This window comes from Lipotes vexillifer, unplaced genomic scaffold, assembly GCF_000442215.2.
Source record: "Lipotes vexillifer unplaced genomic scaffold, Lipotes_vexillifer_v1.1 scaffold1631, whole genome shotgun sequence".
In the NCBI taxonomy this organism is placed as follows: domain Eukaryota; kingdom Metazoa; phylum Chordata; class Mammalia; order Artiodactyla; family Lipotidae; genus Lipotes; species Lipotes vexillifer.
This window is the reverse complement of record NW_006799278.1, coordinates 13,094-28,452: the sequence shown is the minus strand read 5'-3', so window position 1 is coordinate 28,452 and position 15,359 is coordinate 13,094. Positions and strand designations below refer to the sequence as shown.

Below are 15,359 nucleotides of genomic sequence, written 5' to 3'. Positions count from 1 at the left end.
GGACCCTATTGTGACAGTTTATTACACAACTTACTGCACCTTAAATTGTGCCATCCCCCTGCCAATATGGAAAGCTATAGAAACCTTCTGTTATGCCAAGGCTAGTTGAGGGGATTGCATGAGATTAGTATGCAGAAAGGGCCCTGCATTTAGCAGTCTGTTCCAACCGTCTTTGTCAGGTCAGCTGACAAATGACCATCTTCACCACACCATCACACATTGGTCACTGCTGTAGCCTCATCTTCCTCAGCCTCCCAAAGCATCTGCCACGATTGCGATCCCTGTCTTGTCAGCCAGATGCCCTCCTCTCTGGATATTAAAAATGATTTCCCTATGTAACTATAATACTGTTAACACACAGTATTTAAGATATTGAATTCCTACACAATAATATTACCTAATAAATAGTTGCTATTCAGATTTCCTCAATTGTCTCTCTTATATAATATCGTTTCTTTTAACAGCTTTTTGAGGTATAACTGACATACAGTAATCTGTGTTCACACACACACATACACACACACCATGAAGACATCACCAAAATCAAAATGTCCATCACCTCAGAAAGTTTCTTAATGTCTGTAATTCTTCCTTCCCATCTTTCCTTGCCCTTCCCAATTGCCATGCAACCATTGATCTGCTTTCTGTCTGCATTTTCTAGAATTTTATGTAAATGGAATCATACAGGGTATACTTTTTTCTAACTGGCTTCTAACTCAGCAGGATTATTTAAATCTTCATCCATATTGTTGTATATATCAGTAATTCATTTCTGTTTATTGCTGAATAGTATTCCATTATATGAATGTACCACCATTTATCTATTCACCAGTGATGGACATTTGAGTTGTTTCAGTCTTTGTCTATTACAGAAAAAGTTGCTATGAATATTTGTGTACAAGTCTTTGTATGGATGTATACTTCCATTACTCTTGGGTAAATATCTGCAAGTAGAATGGTTGGATCATTGGTAAGTGTATGTTTAAGTTTTTAAAGAATACCTATTTTCCATAGTGGTTTGATCATTTTACATCTCTACCAGCAGTGTATGAGAGCTGCATTTTCTTCACGTTGCGGCCAACATTTGCTATGCTTGGTATTTTTAATTTTACATAGTTTAATAGGTGTGTAGTTGTATCTCACTGTAGCATCCCTAATGATTAATCATGTCAAACATCTTTTCATATGCTTATTTTCCATCTGTATATCCTTGAATCTTTTATCTATATTTTTCTCGCTTTTTGAGAGTTCTTTATATATTCTGGAAATTAGTCCTTTATCCAATATGTAAGTTGCTAAGTATTTTCTCCCATTCTGTGACTCATCTTTTCGTTCTCTCAGGAGTGTCTTTTGCAGGGCAGAAATTCTTAATTTTGATGGTGTCTAATGTAGCTATTTTATTCTTTTATGGATTATGCTTTTGGTGTTGTATCTAAGAAATCTTGCCTAACTCAAGGTCATAAAATTTTTCACCTGTTTTGTTTTTTCGTTTTGCGGTACGCCGGCCTCTCACTGTTGTGGCCTCTGCCGCCGCGGAGCACAGGCTCCGTATGCACAGGCTCAGCGGCCATGGCTCACGGGCCCAGCCGCTCCGCGGCATGTGGGATCTTCCCAGACTGCAGCACAAACCCGTGTCCCCTGCATCGGCAGGCGGACTCTCAACCACCACGCCACCAGGGAAGCCCTCACCTCTTTTGTTCTAGAAGTTTTATAGTTTTATGTTTTACATTTAGATCTTTGAACCAATTTGAGCTCATTTCTGTGTATGGTTTGGATGGAAGTTTTTTTTTTCTTTTTGCAGCTGGATATTCAATTTTTCCAGCATCATTTGTTGAAAAGACTATCGTTTCTCCACTTAAATACTTTTGAACCTGAAAGTCAGTTCTCCACATCTCTCTCCTTCAGAACTTTCTATTCTGTTTCTTTGATCGTTTTGTCTATCTTTACACAGCTATCACAGTGTCTTGAAGGTGTAGCTTCATAAGCCTTGAAATCAGTTACTGTTAGTTCTACAACTTTGTTCTTTTTCACCGTTGTTTTAGTTATTCTAAATTTTATTTCCATATGAATTTTAGAATTAGCTTGTCAATTTCTATAGAAAAGCCTACTGGGATTTTGATCTATAAATCGATTTGGGGAGAATTGATGTCTCAACAATATTGAATCTTCTGATCCATGAATACTTTTTATCTCTCCATTTATTTAGGTCTTCCTTAATTTCCCCCAGCAATATTTTACAGTTTTCAGTGTGCAAGTCTTTTACATCTTTTGTCAGATTTATTCTAAGTATTTTATCTGTTTGATCCTATTATAAGTAGTATTTTAAAACTTTGATCTCTGATTGTTTGTTGAGATAAATTAATCTTTTTGTATGTTGATCTTGTATCCTGCAAACTTGATAAACTCATTTATTAGTTCCCGTAGCATTTTTGTACATTCTATCAGGTTTTCTACATAATCATGTTATCTGCAAATAAAGATAGATTTACTTCTTCCTTTCCACTCTGAATATCTCTTTTCTTTCTTTGGCCCTATGGCACTGGCTAGAACCTTCAGTGCAATGTCAAATAGAAGTAATGAGAGCAGACAGCCTTGCCTTTGTCCTGATCCTGGAGAGAAGGTACTTTGTCCTTCACCATTAAATGTGATGTTAGGTATTTTGTAGAAGTCATTTATCAAGTTGAGGAAGTCTCCTTCCATTCCTAGTCTACTGAGGGCTGTTCCTTTCTTTAATCAGGAATGGATATTAGATTCTTTCATTCTTTTCCTGCATCTATTGCAAGGACTATGTGATTTTTCCCTTCTTTTCTTTTCTTAATTTGTTTATTTATTTTTGTCTGCATTGGGTCTTCTTTGCTGCACGCAGGCTTTCTCTAGTTGTGGCGAGCAGGGACTATACTGTTCATTGCAGTATGCAGGCTTCTCATTGCGGTGGCTTCTCTTGTTACAGAGCATGGGCTGTAGGTGCACAGGCTTCACTAGTTGTGGCACATGGGCTCAGTAGTTGTGGGTCACGGGCTCTAGAGCACAGGCTCAGTTGTTGTGGTGCACGGGCTTAGTTACTCTATGGCATGTGGGATGTTCCCAGACCAGTGTTCAAACCCATGTCCCCTGCACCGGCAGGTGGATTCTTAACCACTGCCCCACAAGAGATGTCCTGATTTTTCTTTTTTAGTGTACTAAGTTGGGTAAGTTGATTTTCAAATATTAAGGCAACCTTTCATTCTTGAGATAAACCCCACTTGGTCATGATGTATCATCTTTTTATATATTATTGGATTTGATATGCTAAAATTTTGTTAAGAATTTTTGCCTCTGAGTTCATGAGAGATATTGGTCTATAGTTTTCTTGTAATGTCATTGTCTAAACTTGGTATAGTGAAAGTTGGCCTTATAAATAAGTTGGGAAGTATTCCGTTCTCTTCAACTTTCTGGTAGAGTTTGTGTAGAATTGGCATTATTTTATTCCTTAAATGCTCGGTAGAATTTATCAGTTAAGCCACTTTGACTTGAAGCTTTCTTTGTTGGAAGGTTTTAAACTGCACATCCAATTTCTTTAATATCTTTATTCTTGAATAAACTTCAGTAGTGCATGTCTTTCAAGGAATTTGTCCATTTCATCTTGAATTTATTGGTATAAAGTATTCTATAATATTCTTATTATCCTTTTAATATCTATAGTACTTTGCTATTTTGCAGTTTATTTATTTCTACTTTGATCTTTATTGTGTTCTTTCTTCTCTTACTCTGTGACTAATTTGCTCTTGTATTTCCAGTTTAAGGTGGAAGTTGAGGAAGCTGAGTACAGCGTTAGCAATATCCCACATGTTGACATATTATGTTTTCAGTTTCAGTGAGTTCAAAATAGTTTTTGATTTCCCTTTTGATTTCTTCTTTGACCACAAAGTTACTCAGAAGTGTGTTGTTTAGTTTCCAAATATTTGGAGCTTTTTAGCATTTTAAATTTCTAATTTAATTCCATTGTGGTCAGAGACATATATTGATTGCCTAAAATCCTTTAAAAATTTTTTTAAAGTATTTTTAAAATTTATTTCTTTGCTGCATTGGGTCTTTATTGCTTTGCCTGTGCTTTCTCTAGTTGTGGCGAGCAGGGGCTACCCTTCGTTGTGGTGCACCGGCTTCTCATTGGATGGCTTCTCTTGTTGCAGAGCACAGTCTCTAGGTGCATGGGCTTCAGTAGTTGTGGCACACAGGCTCTAGAGTGCAGGCTCAGTAGTTGTGGCGTATGGGCTTAGTTGTTCTGCGGCATGTGGGATCTTCCCTGACCAGGGATCGAACCCGTGTCCCCTGCATTGGCAGGCAGATTCTTAACCACTGAACCGCCAGGGAAGTCCCAATTCCAGTATTTTTAATCTTTTGTGTAGATCCATATTGCAATCTGGTGACATTTTCCTTCTGCTTAAAAATACTTCTTTTAACATTTTTATAGGGAAAGTCTACTTAGGAATGAATTCTTTCAGCTTTTGTATGTCTGAGGTAGTCTTTATTTTGCTTTTGTTTTGACTGACGTGGGTATAGAATTCTAGCTTGATAGAATTCAAGTCACTACTTTAAAGATGTTCTTCCACTGAGTTCTCGTTTATATTGTTTCCAACAAGAATTCTGCTGTCATTGTTATCTTTGTTCCTCTGTATGTAGTGTATAGGTTTCTCCTCTGGCTGCTTTTAAATTTTTCTCTTTATTGCTGGTTTTGAGCAATTTGATTACTTTTTGTGCCTTGGTGTAGTTTTGTCCATGTTTCTTATGCTTAAAGTTCATTGATATTCTTGACTTTGTGGGTATATAGTGTTTACCAGTGTGGAAAAATTTTGGGTATTATTTCTTCAATTTTTTGTATTTCTCCTCTCCTTCATGGACTCTAAGTACACATGTACTAGACCACTTGCAGTTGTTGCAGAATTCGCTGATGCTCTATTCATTTTTGTTTTTGTTTTGTTTTGTTACACGTTTTGTTTCATTTTGGGTAGTTTCTATTACTGTGCCTTAATGTTCACTGACCCTTTCTTCTGCAGTGTCTAATCTGCCATTAACCTCATTCAATGTCTTTTTCATTTAGACATTGTTTTTAATCCCTAGAAGCTCAATTTGGGTCTGTTTTACATTGTCCATGCCTCTACTTAACATTTTCAGTGTTTAGTCTGGGTTTCTTAACAACTGAAATACAGTTCTAATAACTTTTCTTCATGTATAATAACTTTTTTTTTTTTTTTTTTGTGGTACGCGGGCCTCTCACTGTTGTGGCCTTTCTCGTGGTGGACCACAGACTCTGGATGCTCAGGCTCAGGAGAGCCCCATGTATAATACCTTTTTAAATGTTCTTTTTTACCAATTCTAACAGCTGTATAGATTATGGGTTAGTTTTGATTGATTGCCTTTTCTCCTCAGTATGGGTCATATTTTCCTACTTCTTTGCATGCTTGGCAATTTTTCATATGATAACAGATGTTGTGAGTTTAGTTTATTGTGTGCTATATATATTTATATTCCTGTAAAATGCTTGGGCTTTGTTTTGTGTGAAATTCAGTTACTCAAAACAATTTTATTCTTTTACGTCTAGCTGTTAAGATTCGTTGGGTAGGAGTCCACATAGCCTTTAGTCTGGAGCTCATTATTTGCAACTACTGAGACAAGTCCTTTCTGAGTATCATGAGGTTTTTCCAGTCTGACTTGTAGGAACAGGTACTATTCCTACAACCCTGTGTGATAACCAGTTATTCTTATTATTAATCCTTTCATGTGGTTCTTTCCTGGCATCAAGTAATTCCTCACACAAATGTACTGACCAATACTGTGTTGAATTCTCAAGAGATCCCTCTGCTTATCTCCAGAGTTCTTTGTCTGTGCACTTCTTTTCTCTCTGATACTCTGCTTTGTGAACTCTAGTTACCTTGGTTTTCCCAGACTCTCAGCTCCATTTCCTCAGTCAGGGAGTCCACCAGTCTCGGCCTGGACTTCTCTTCCCTGTACCACGACCTGGAAACTCTCTCAGAGAAGTAAGTTAGGGCTATTATAGGTATCACTTCATTTATTTTCCATTTCCTGGGGATCACTGAACTGTATTGCCTGAGGTGCAGTTTCTTGAAAACTGTTGTTTCATATGTTCTGCCTGATGCTTTCATTGTTTCAGGTGGGAGGTTAAATTGCTCCTTGTTACTTCATCTTGGCCAGTAGCCAATAATATTCTTTAAGTCTGTTTTATTTTGATACAGCGTCCAATTAAAGATTAGTCATTGCATGTCATATCTTTGTTTCCTTTAATCTAGAATATTTCCCTGCTATTTTTTTTTTGGTCTTTTATGACATTGGCATTTTTAAAGAGTCTAAGCCAGTTGTCTTGTAAATTGCCCCACAATCTGGATTTGTCTGTTTCCTCATTAGATTCAAAGTAAACATGTTGGGGAAGAATACTATATAGGTGATGTATTCTTCATACTTCATCACTTCAGGTGGCCCAGGGCTAAGTTCGATCCCTTGATTAAGGTGGTATCTTCCATATCTCTCCATTGTGAAGTTATTTTTCCCCTTGGTAATTGATAAATAATATGAGGTGCCATACTTTGGGATCAGTGGAGATCCTACTTTCAAACAACTCTTCACCCAACTGTGCATCAATGATATTCCTTGTCTGAATTGATTATTACATTGATAGTTGCAAAATGACACTTTCCTAATCTATCATTCCTTTTGCATTTATTAGCTGACATGATTCTATAAAGAAGAGCTCCCCACTTTTCATTTTGAGGATCATTATGAACTCATGTGCTTTTTTTTAAATTAACTGTGTTATACCTTATTATAATGATCATGTTATTCTTTGGAATGTTCCATTTGTCTAGATTTGGCCAGTGTGATCTCTGTTATTGTTTAACCACACGATGCTTTTTTATTACTAGAATAACTTCTAATATATTACTACTGACAAATAGGAACTGAGAAAGGGACTCCAGAAGGTGTGGCCTTATTCAGACTCTTCTTAGAAATAATGCCTTCTTCCTGTGTACTCTCAACCCAAAGTGAGGCTTTGGGGTTGGAAGGAGATATTTCTGAATCAAATTACAGATCAATGTCACCCAATTCTAATCCCTATTCCCTTTTTTCTAGGAATACCATACTTACTGCCATCCTAATCCTTCTGTTGGGCACCTCTCTCCTCCTATATATTTATTTACAACAGTCAAGAGCAGCAATTAGCCAACCGGCACCTATCCTGTTCTCCAGTCCATATGCCCCAAGAACTCCTTTTTGCACTGGTCTGTGGGGGCCTTGGACTACCCCTTCTACCTACTCAAGTAACTCTTTTATCACAAAATTAATTACCAGTGTTTCCATTTATAGGATCTTACCTAGCCGTATGGCCTGCTGCCTCTGCCAATTTAAAAATACGATTGAGGTTGCCTGGAAGACAGTCAAGCTGCATTGTGACAGTGAATGCCTGACGGACATGACACGTTGTGGTGAGTCTCAATTGTGGGATAATAAATTTTTAATTTAATTTTTTAAAAATCAGGGATGATAAATTTTAAAATTAATGATGTAATTGCATTATTTTAATTAATTCATTCAGAGTTCCAGATCCCTAAGTTTCTAAGAACTACCCCCTTGCTAAAAATCAGATGCTTGGTTACATTATTAAGCTAATAATAGCTCAGGTACATTGTTAGCTTAATAATGTAACTGATCCGCATACATAAAGGAATAAGAGAAAGGAATGGAAGGGGGAAGGGAATTAACATTAATGACCACATATCCTATGCTGTGCTCTCTGCAAATGAGAACTTATTCATATAGCGCATCACATTTTGTAAACTGATTTTATATACATTAGGTCTCAGGTACTCTTTGTCTCATAGGATAGGAGAGGTGTAAATATATTTTTGTTTATTTTGTGTGTTTCTGCAATTTTATAAAGAGTACAGGTGATGCTGTTTTATGTCCTATTTGGAGCCTGAGGTTTTCTGGTTCCATAACCAGAAGCTGCTACCTAGCCCTTCTAATGGATGGGAGAGCTAGTTTATTCTTAGACGGTCTAGCTCTGAGCTTGCTCTGAATCTCAAGCTTTTCTATCCACAGGACACTCAGGGGGTTTCAACTATTTTTCTATATATTAGATTTATTGGCACTAACTTGATGTCTTCCAAAATGTGCTTTCATGCCCAGGTAGCTTGAATACAAGTCTCTTTCAGTGATCTAGAGCACATCATACAAATAATACTTTGCACCTTATGTAAAGACAATATTGCTGATTTTTCAACACGGTTTTCTTTTTTTCTTTCTGGCCGTGCCACACAGCTTATGGGATCTTAGTTTCCCAACCAGGGATTGAACCCGGGCCACAGCAGGGAAAGTGCCGGGTCCTAACCACCAGACCACCAGGGAACTCCCCCAGACAACTTTTTTACTAATTATATTACTCCCTTCTCCCCAACATGTGGGCAGAAAAGGCATTTTTAATCTCCTTTTACAGGTGAGAAAAAACAAGATCAGAGGTGTTAAGTGCTGTGACTCTAGTGCCCCGATCTCCTGTCCCCAGTTTGGGGCTCTCTGCAAGCCCGTGCTCCTCCTTTCTCAGGACCCTCCCGTCCTCCTTTGACCCTCACCAAAACTACTTTTAATCCTTTTGGAAGAGAAGCCCAGCTACACAATGGTACACATTACCTTCACACAGTCAGAAGCTTTGGATGGTTCCCCAAGTAAAGCTGGAAATATTCGAAGTAAAATGAAATGGAAGCCAAGTAGCCATCTGACAGGAGTTGCCTGTTCCCTTCTGCAGTTGAAGACCTCAAGTATTATTCCATTGATTTGTTGAACATTCCACATTGGCATATAATCTGGCAAATCTCTTAATTTATACCCCAGATCCCTGCCCAAATTTTAGCAGAGAGCCAGGGCGGACATAGTGTTTTTTTCTGTATAGATCCTTGTGTTGTGGGCGCTGGGATATATGGAAGCAGGGACTGAGCAAAGGACTCGGTGGGCGGGTGGAGAAGGACATGTCCAGATGACGACCTGTTAGCGGCGGTTGTTGTCGTGGTCGTCTGTGGTAGCAGCAAGAACACAAGCACACTGAAGAGGTGGAGAGAGGAAGCCTCACACTCCTCTGCCTCTGAGGCAGGACAGGATGGGGTATATGAATGTGAGGAGTCACAGTAGATCTGCAGAGAGTCCAGCTGAGTAGGGGAATATTTGTCTTCCAGCCTTGGCTTTTCTTGAGTACTGGCCCCTGGGAACCAGTGGAGTAATGCTGAATATAGTTACTGTATTTCACGCTACAGAGTTTTCTGAGTAGATAGCCACTATTTCAAGAGTTATCTTTTTCACATTTTGTTGTTGCCAGTCATAGGCTTAAGTGTGGGTTTCTTTTTCTCCTAAGTGGCACTCGAACTTTGACTGATTCCTAATTTATTTGGCTGTGGACTGACAAAAAGCTGGCCATCAGTGTTCAATGATCAAAAACTGTCCCTTCTTTTTTGACAGATGAAGAAACATCTATAGGGAATGCAGAAGGCTCGTTGATGAAGGTGTTACAAGCCCGGAAAAAGAACAACAGCAGCGAACTGACTATTGAGTCAGAGAGGGCGTCGTCAGATAAAAGTGCTGTCAGCTTGTCAGGCTTCATGAAGGAGCAGCTGGACTTTAATAATAAAAGTGATATTATCAGTGCACTAAATTACATACTGCCTTATACCTCAGAGGGAAATCGAGGAGATGTGGAATCAACATTATTACCATTCATTCAACTTCTGTTTTCGAATACAAAAGATGGAGATATGCCGCAGGGCCTTTTGAAAAACAGTACAAGGAGCCCTTCTGTTAAACCTGTACCCAACAATTCAAGTAATAAAAACAAATTGAGGAAACTCCATTTTGTGGAAAATCTGTTAGCTGCAGAAACTCAAGAAAACATTGATGATGTTAAAACGGAAGAAAAACCTGCCACGCGTACACCTTCCAGCCTTTTAAGTACCATGTTTAAACTCTACATCTTTCAAAAGAAATTGCAAACTGCCCAACCACAGAAAGAAAAATCCCCATCCGAAGTTAAAAGCAGATCAAAAGACTTATCCAACACTATTCATGTTTTAGAAAATGCGAAGAATAGCATTCGAAATATTAAGGACTTCGAACTAATCTCACATTCTGGAAAAAAATACATCTTCCATAAAATTAGGTCTCATCGGGTCCACAGAAAACCCAGAGGCAGAAGGAGTCGAAAGTTCAGAAAGAAAAGTTCACTCAATACAATGATGCTTGCAAGTCCTCCGTTCTCTGTACTGAGGAGTCTCATAAATTCCCCTCCACGAGAGGCTGTTTCATCTCCAGGAGAAGTGACTTCTCAGGAAAAGCCTTTTGCAGAATTATTTTCTCTTTCAGACCCTTCTGCAGAAAACACTAATACTGCACAAGATGTTTCTGAAGAAATTGTTTCTACAGGAAACTCTACTCTGCCAGGAGGAACCGGCCCTGGAAACACTACCCGTAGGAACGTGTCCACTGCACATTCTACTGTTGCTGCAGACAACAGTACGCCAACTGTTCAACACACCAACGAAACACAATGGGAGTACCACAACACGGGCACTGAATTATCGTCTAAGCCCACAGGCTTCACTTTCCCAGGGCTCACATCCCCAGGTGATCAAGTTGAAACTCAGCTAAACCAGCAGCTACGGTCCCTCATCCCCAACAATGACGTGCGAAGGCTCATTTCTCATGTTATCCAGACTTTAAAGATGAACTGCTCAGAAACCCACTTGCAGCTGGCCTGTGCCAACCTCATCTCTAGAACAGGCCTCCTGATGAAGCTTCTCAGCAAGCAGCAAGAAGTACATGTGTCCAAAGCGGAATGGTATACGGACGAGTGGAAAGCTGACAACTGTATCAGTGAGAGCACAGAAGCCCAGAGTGAGCAGAAAGGGCAGGAGTCAAGTGAGGTGAGGATAACCCCTGGCACATGGCACCTGGACTTTTACTCAGTTTAGGATGCGCCATTAACGTGCCCCAGCGGGAATACCACGGGTTCCTAGTCTGTATCTTATCTTCAGCCATGAAACGGGCTAAGGCAGTGATCTCCCACTTTGCTCATTTAGACAGTGTGCCGCTCTTGCTAGGGAAGACGAGAAAAGGCATAACACAAGATAAATAAGGTGTAGATAAATAAATTGTAGAAGAAAATGCTAATGATAAGATTAACAACATTAAATTTGGCTTGTTCTTATACAAGCTACTCGCCTGAAAGGATTGGGTTTTATAGTAGTTTAAGAATAGTTAGCTATCGTTTAGAATAGCTTTAAGAATAGTAAGTTTTCATCCCTTCTATCTCCTTGTTTTTAAAAAGTTGTTATTTATATTTTTAGCTCACAAAAGAAGTTCCAGGATATGGCTATAACAACAAACTCGTCTTGGTAATATCCGTAACTGGAGTAGTGACGATTTCGATTGCAATTCTCTGTCTCATTGAGGTAAGGAAAATAAATAATTCAGATTCAGAACCCACAGACTGAGAATCAAATCCGCCTTTCCACCTACTACTACTTGATTCCTCTCTTTAGTCATAAGGACTGACATACACTTTGTTCTTTTACTGAAAAGTTGTTTGTTTTTTTTTTTTTTTTTTGGCTGCGTTGGGGCTTCATTGCGGTGCACGGGCTTCTCACTGAGGTGGCTTCTCTTGTTGTGGAGTACGGGCCTTTGTCACCTCATGACGTAAAAATCATCTCTAGGGCTTCACTGGTGGCGAACTGGTTGAGAGTCCGCCTGCTGATGCAGGGGACACGGGTTCGTGCCCCGAGGATCCCACATGCCGAGGAGCGGCTGGGCCCGTGAGCCATGGCCCCTGAGCCTGCGCGTCCGGAGCCTGTGCTCTGCAACAGGAGAGGCCACAACAGTGAGAGGCCCGCGTACCAAGAAGAAAAAAAAAAAAAAATCATCTCTAATATTTGCTTCAAGTACTTTTATAATCTGTCTAGCATTTGTGGTATTTGTTTTTTAGTGTGGTTGAGGTAGGGGATGTAACTTTTTCCCCCCTACAGGAAGATCTAATTCTCTTCAAATCTTTCACTGAATGGTTTATTCTTTCTTCCCTGGTCTAATATACTCTCTTCATCTGGACTCTGTTCTGTGATCCAGTTATCTTGTCCTGTACCAGTACCAATATCACACTGCTTAATTCCGTTTCCTCTATAACATATTTTATATCTGGTAGGACAAGGTCCTACTCTTTGACCTTCTTTTGCATACATTTCATAACTATTCTTACATATATTCTCTCCCAAATGTCAGCTGGCCAGGTTTTATTTAAAAATTATTTTGGCTATAAGTGGATTGCATTGAATTTGTAGTTTCATTTGAGGAGAACTGACCTCTTTACAACATTCTAGGAGGGTGGTGTCTCATGCCATGTAAGTACTTCTTCGTCATGTCCTTCTGAAAAGTTTTAATATTTTCATCACTAGGTCTTACATATTTGTGGTTAAGTTTATTCCTAGGTACTTTATGCATTGTTATTGGTATAGTAAATGGGATGTTTCTTTTGTCTTTTAGTTAGTTATTTGTGTTATATTGGGAAAGCTATTGAGGCTTATATGTTGATCTCTTGATTTTGCATGGAGCCGTCTTACTCATGTTACTTCCAATAAAACTTTCTGTTGATTCTTTTGGTCTTTTTAGGTCCCTTGTTTCATATGCAAATATGTTTGTCTCTTGCTTTCCAATACTTTGTTTCCAATACTTCGTTTTTCTTATCGTACTGATTAAGACCTCCTCCACAATGATCAATAGTAGCAGTAATTATTGGGCATCCTACTCTTGTTCTTGACTTTAAAACAATGCTTAGGTTTCTGCCAGATACTTTTATTTTCTTTTCCTACTTCTAAGAGTTTTTATTAGGAATTATCTGTTGAATGTTATCTAAAACAGTCAATAAAATATATCGCCAGCTGCATGCAAGACCCTAAGTTAGGTACTGTGGAAGAGTCGAAGGATTTTTCAACAGGGTAGAATTCCTTTCCTTAAAAGAGTTATCATCTCACTGGGTAGATAAGATTTAAAGTAAAAAGGAGTGAATAAGGATCTGGAAATAGTTGTAATGGCTAATCATAATCATGTTTTCTTTCAAAACAGATTTATTCTCATAGAATTGTAAATGAGGAGGATAAAAAAAGAAGCAGAAGGTAAATATTGGTCTCTGAAAGCAGAATTTTACAACTAGAGGAGAACTTAGAACTCATCTATTTCCACTTCCTCACCAAAGGCAGGAAGAATGTTTAATTACCCTAATGGTTTACCCTAATTTATTTATCAGCAGAATTAGCTCCCCACCCCAAGCTGAGTTAAAACAGGACTGGCACAGATTTATCTGCTTTCACTAGTGCTTTAAGGGAAGAGGGTGGACGGGGAGAGGATTTGTCTGTACCTGTTCCAGCTGGCCTGACGCCTGGTTCCTAGGCATCAGGCCAGGCCAGAGGCCTTCTAGGAGGCTCTGGGGTTGGGAGAGCCACATGGTTGGGGATTTAGGGGCTGGCCTCACTCCAAGCTGACGGAAGGTAGAACATATGAGTCCCTTCTGTAAAGTGGCAAGAAAACTTCCCTTCTCATCCTACTGTTTTTCAGGCCCCTACTCTCTATTCCATTTATCCAAACCTCGTAGAATTTTAACCGGGAGAAACTTTAGACAGTAGTTTGTCTCTTCCTTTTATAATAAGGAACTGGAGAGAGAGAAAGGGAAAATGTCTTGCCCCATGGTCATACTGCTAGTGATTATCAGAGCGTCCCTTTGCACTGAGGCCTTCTCTACTGATCGCACTGTGCTTGGGCTGTGAGCTACGTTTTATGTCACAATTGAGTAGACACATCCTATATGGACATAAGTGGTTTCTGAAACACACTTATTGTGCACTCTGATTTTTTTTTCTATTCTATTTGTATTCAAAAAGAGTATTTTGTGCTTCCCTGCTGGTCATGGCCTTTAAAATGATTCCACAATTCACTGACACCTCAGTGACAGCCTGCAGTGTGAAAGTCAGAGAGCTATAGATAACTTTGCTCGTTGGGTTCAGGTGTTTACTTGGTGTGATTCAACTTATAGGATAGAGCAGCCAGGAAAATAAAAGCACCTCTCCCCACACCCACACCCCCAGCAAATGCTGCATGTGCAACTAAGTCCGAAGCGGACTGGTGTGAAGCGCGTCTAGAGAGTAACGTGTTTCTGCCCAGCGCCGTTGTGCAGTGTTTTCACCGCACGAGGGCACTTGGCCAAGGGTCAGGAGAGGTGAACGGGGCTGAAAATCCTGCCTATACTCCATGCTGAGCCACATGCAATGGTCTCCCCGGCGACACTGGGGGTCCATTTTGTACAGACACAGAGAACTTCTGGAAGGCCAGCATGCATGGGATGAATTTCAAGATGCCGGGTCTGTGTTGATTTTGCTCATTGTGATTATGGACTGAGGTACCCGTTTAGTCCTAATAAGACCAGAGATAACACATTGTGCGAGAGATGAAAAATGACACGTAACACTAACTGTGTGTGTTTTCCTCCAAGGGGCTTTTTTCGATTTCTGCGGCGTAAGAGAAGCTCAGGGGAAAGTGAGAGTCAGGTAAATTTGAGGAGGGTAAAGTACTGTGGCCAGAGAAAGCAGGGGAGATGCAGAATTAATATTTCCCTTTCTGTGTTCTAGGAGGGCGTTTTCGGGCCAAGGTGGCCACTTTATGATACGGACCTGCCGTAGAAAGAGGATTTCACGGCCCAGGGTGAGAAGGGAAGGGGTGAGGCACTGAAATAGCACCGACGAATGGGGTCAGAAGGACCAAGACAACTGACGGTTGCAAAAGGCAAATTTTATTATGCTACAGTTGCAGATTATATAGACTAGAAAAAGGGAGGTTGGTTGCCAGGTGGTGGTTTACATCATCTAGAGACTGTCTCGGCTTCAAGGTTAACTTCCCTGGGAGGAAACCCATAAGCCCAGAATCATCCAAAATAACCTGCGCGTGCAGGGGGGAGACAGCTTTGCTTGTCTCATTTTACATTCTTTCTGATCTCTGGGCCCTGGTGGTTTATCTCCCATGGAATGAAACAAGGAGGGGAACAAGTAGGCACAGTGCCTTTGAGCAGCGTTGGCATGCCTGGCATGTCCGCAGCTTGCTCTCAAGGCTGACCGTTTCCCACAGGTCCCCCTTTTTTATTTTTTAATATTTGTTGCAAAATAATTCCATGAAGCTTAGTGCCGAGAGTAGTATATTGTTGCATGAGGATACAAAACAGACATGAGAAGATTATTATCAATAATAGGCGAGTTATGGCCAGGGTAATAAATCCTGACAACCCTCCAGTAATCCAA

At 39.8% G+C, this 15,359-nt stretch overlaps 1 protein-coding gene across 1 annotated transcript; it reads left to right on the top strand.

Moving 5' to 3' along the window:
• The first annotated feature begins 7,306 nt into the window (after positions 1-7,306).
• On the top strand, positions 7,307-11,522 carry LOC103069451 (putative LRRC37B-like protein 1). The gene is made up of 3 exons (XM_007471542.1): positions 7,307-7,475; positions 9,496-10,952; positions 11,376-11,522. Exons 1-3 carry the CDS (start codon positions 7,373-7,375, stop codon positions 11,520-11,522), a joined length of 1,707 nt encoding a protein of 568 aa, XP_007471604.1. The 5' UTR covers positions 7,307-7,372.
• The last annotated feature ends 3,837 nt before the right edge of the window (positions 11,523-15,359 follow it).

Bases quoted from the DNA above. Each gene is read 5' to 3' on its own strand.
- LOC103069451 (XM_007471542.1), top strand. From the start codon at position 7,373: ATGGCCTGCTGCCTCTGCCAATTTAAAAATACGATTGAGGTTGCCTGG. The intron at 7,476-9,495 runs GTGAGTCTCAAT...CTTTTTTGACAG, and splicing joins GACGGACATGACACGTTGTG to ATGAAGAAACATCTATAGGG. The intron at 10,953-11,375 runs GTGAGGATAACC...TTATATTTTTAG, and splicing joins AAGGGCAGGAGTCAAGTGAG to CTCACAAAAGAAGTTCCAGG.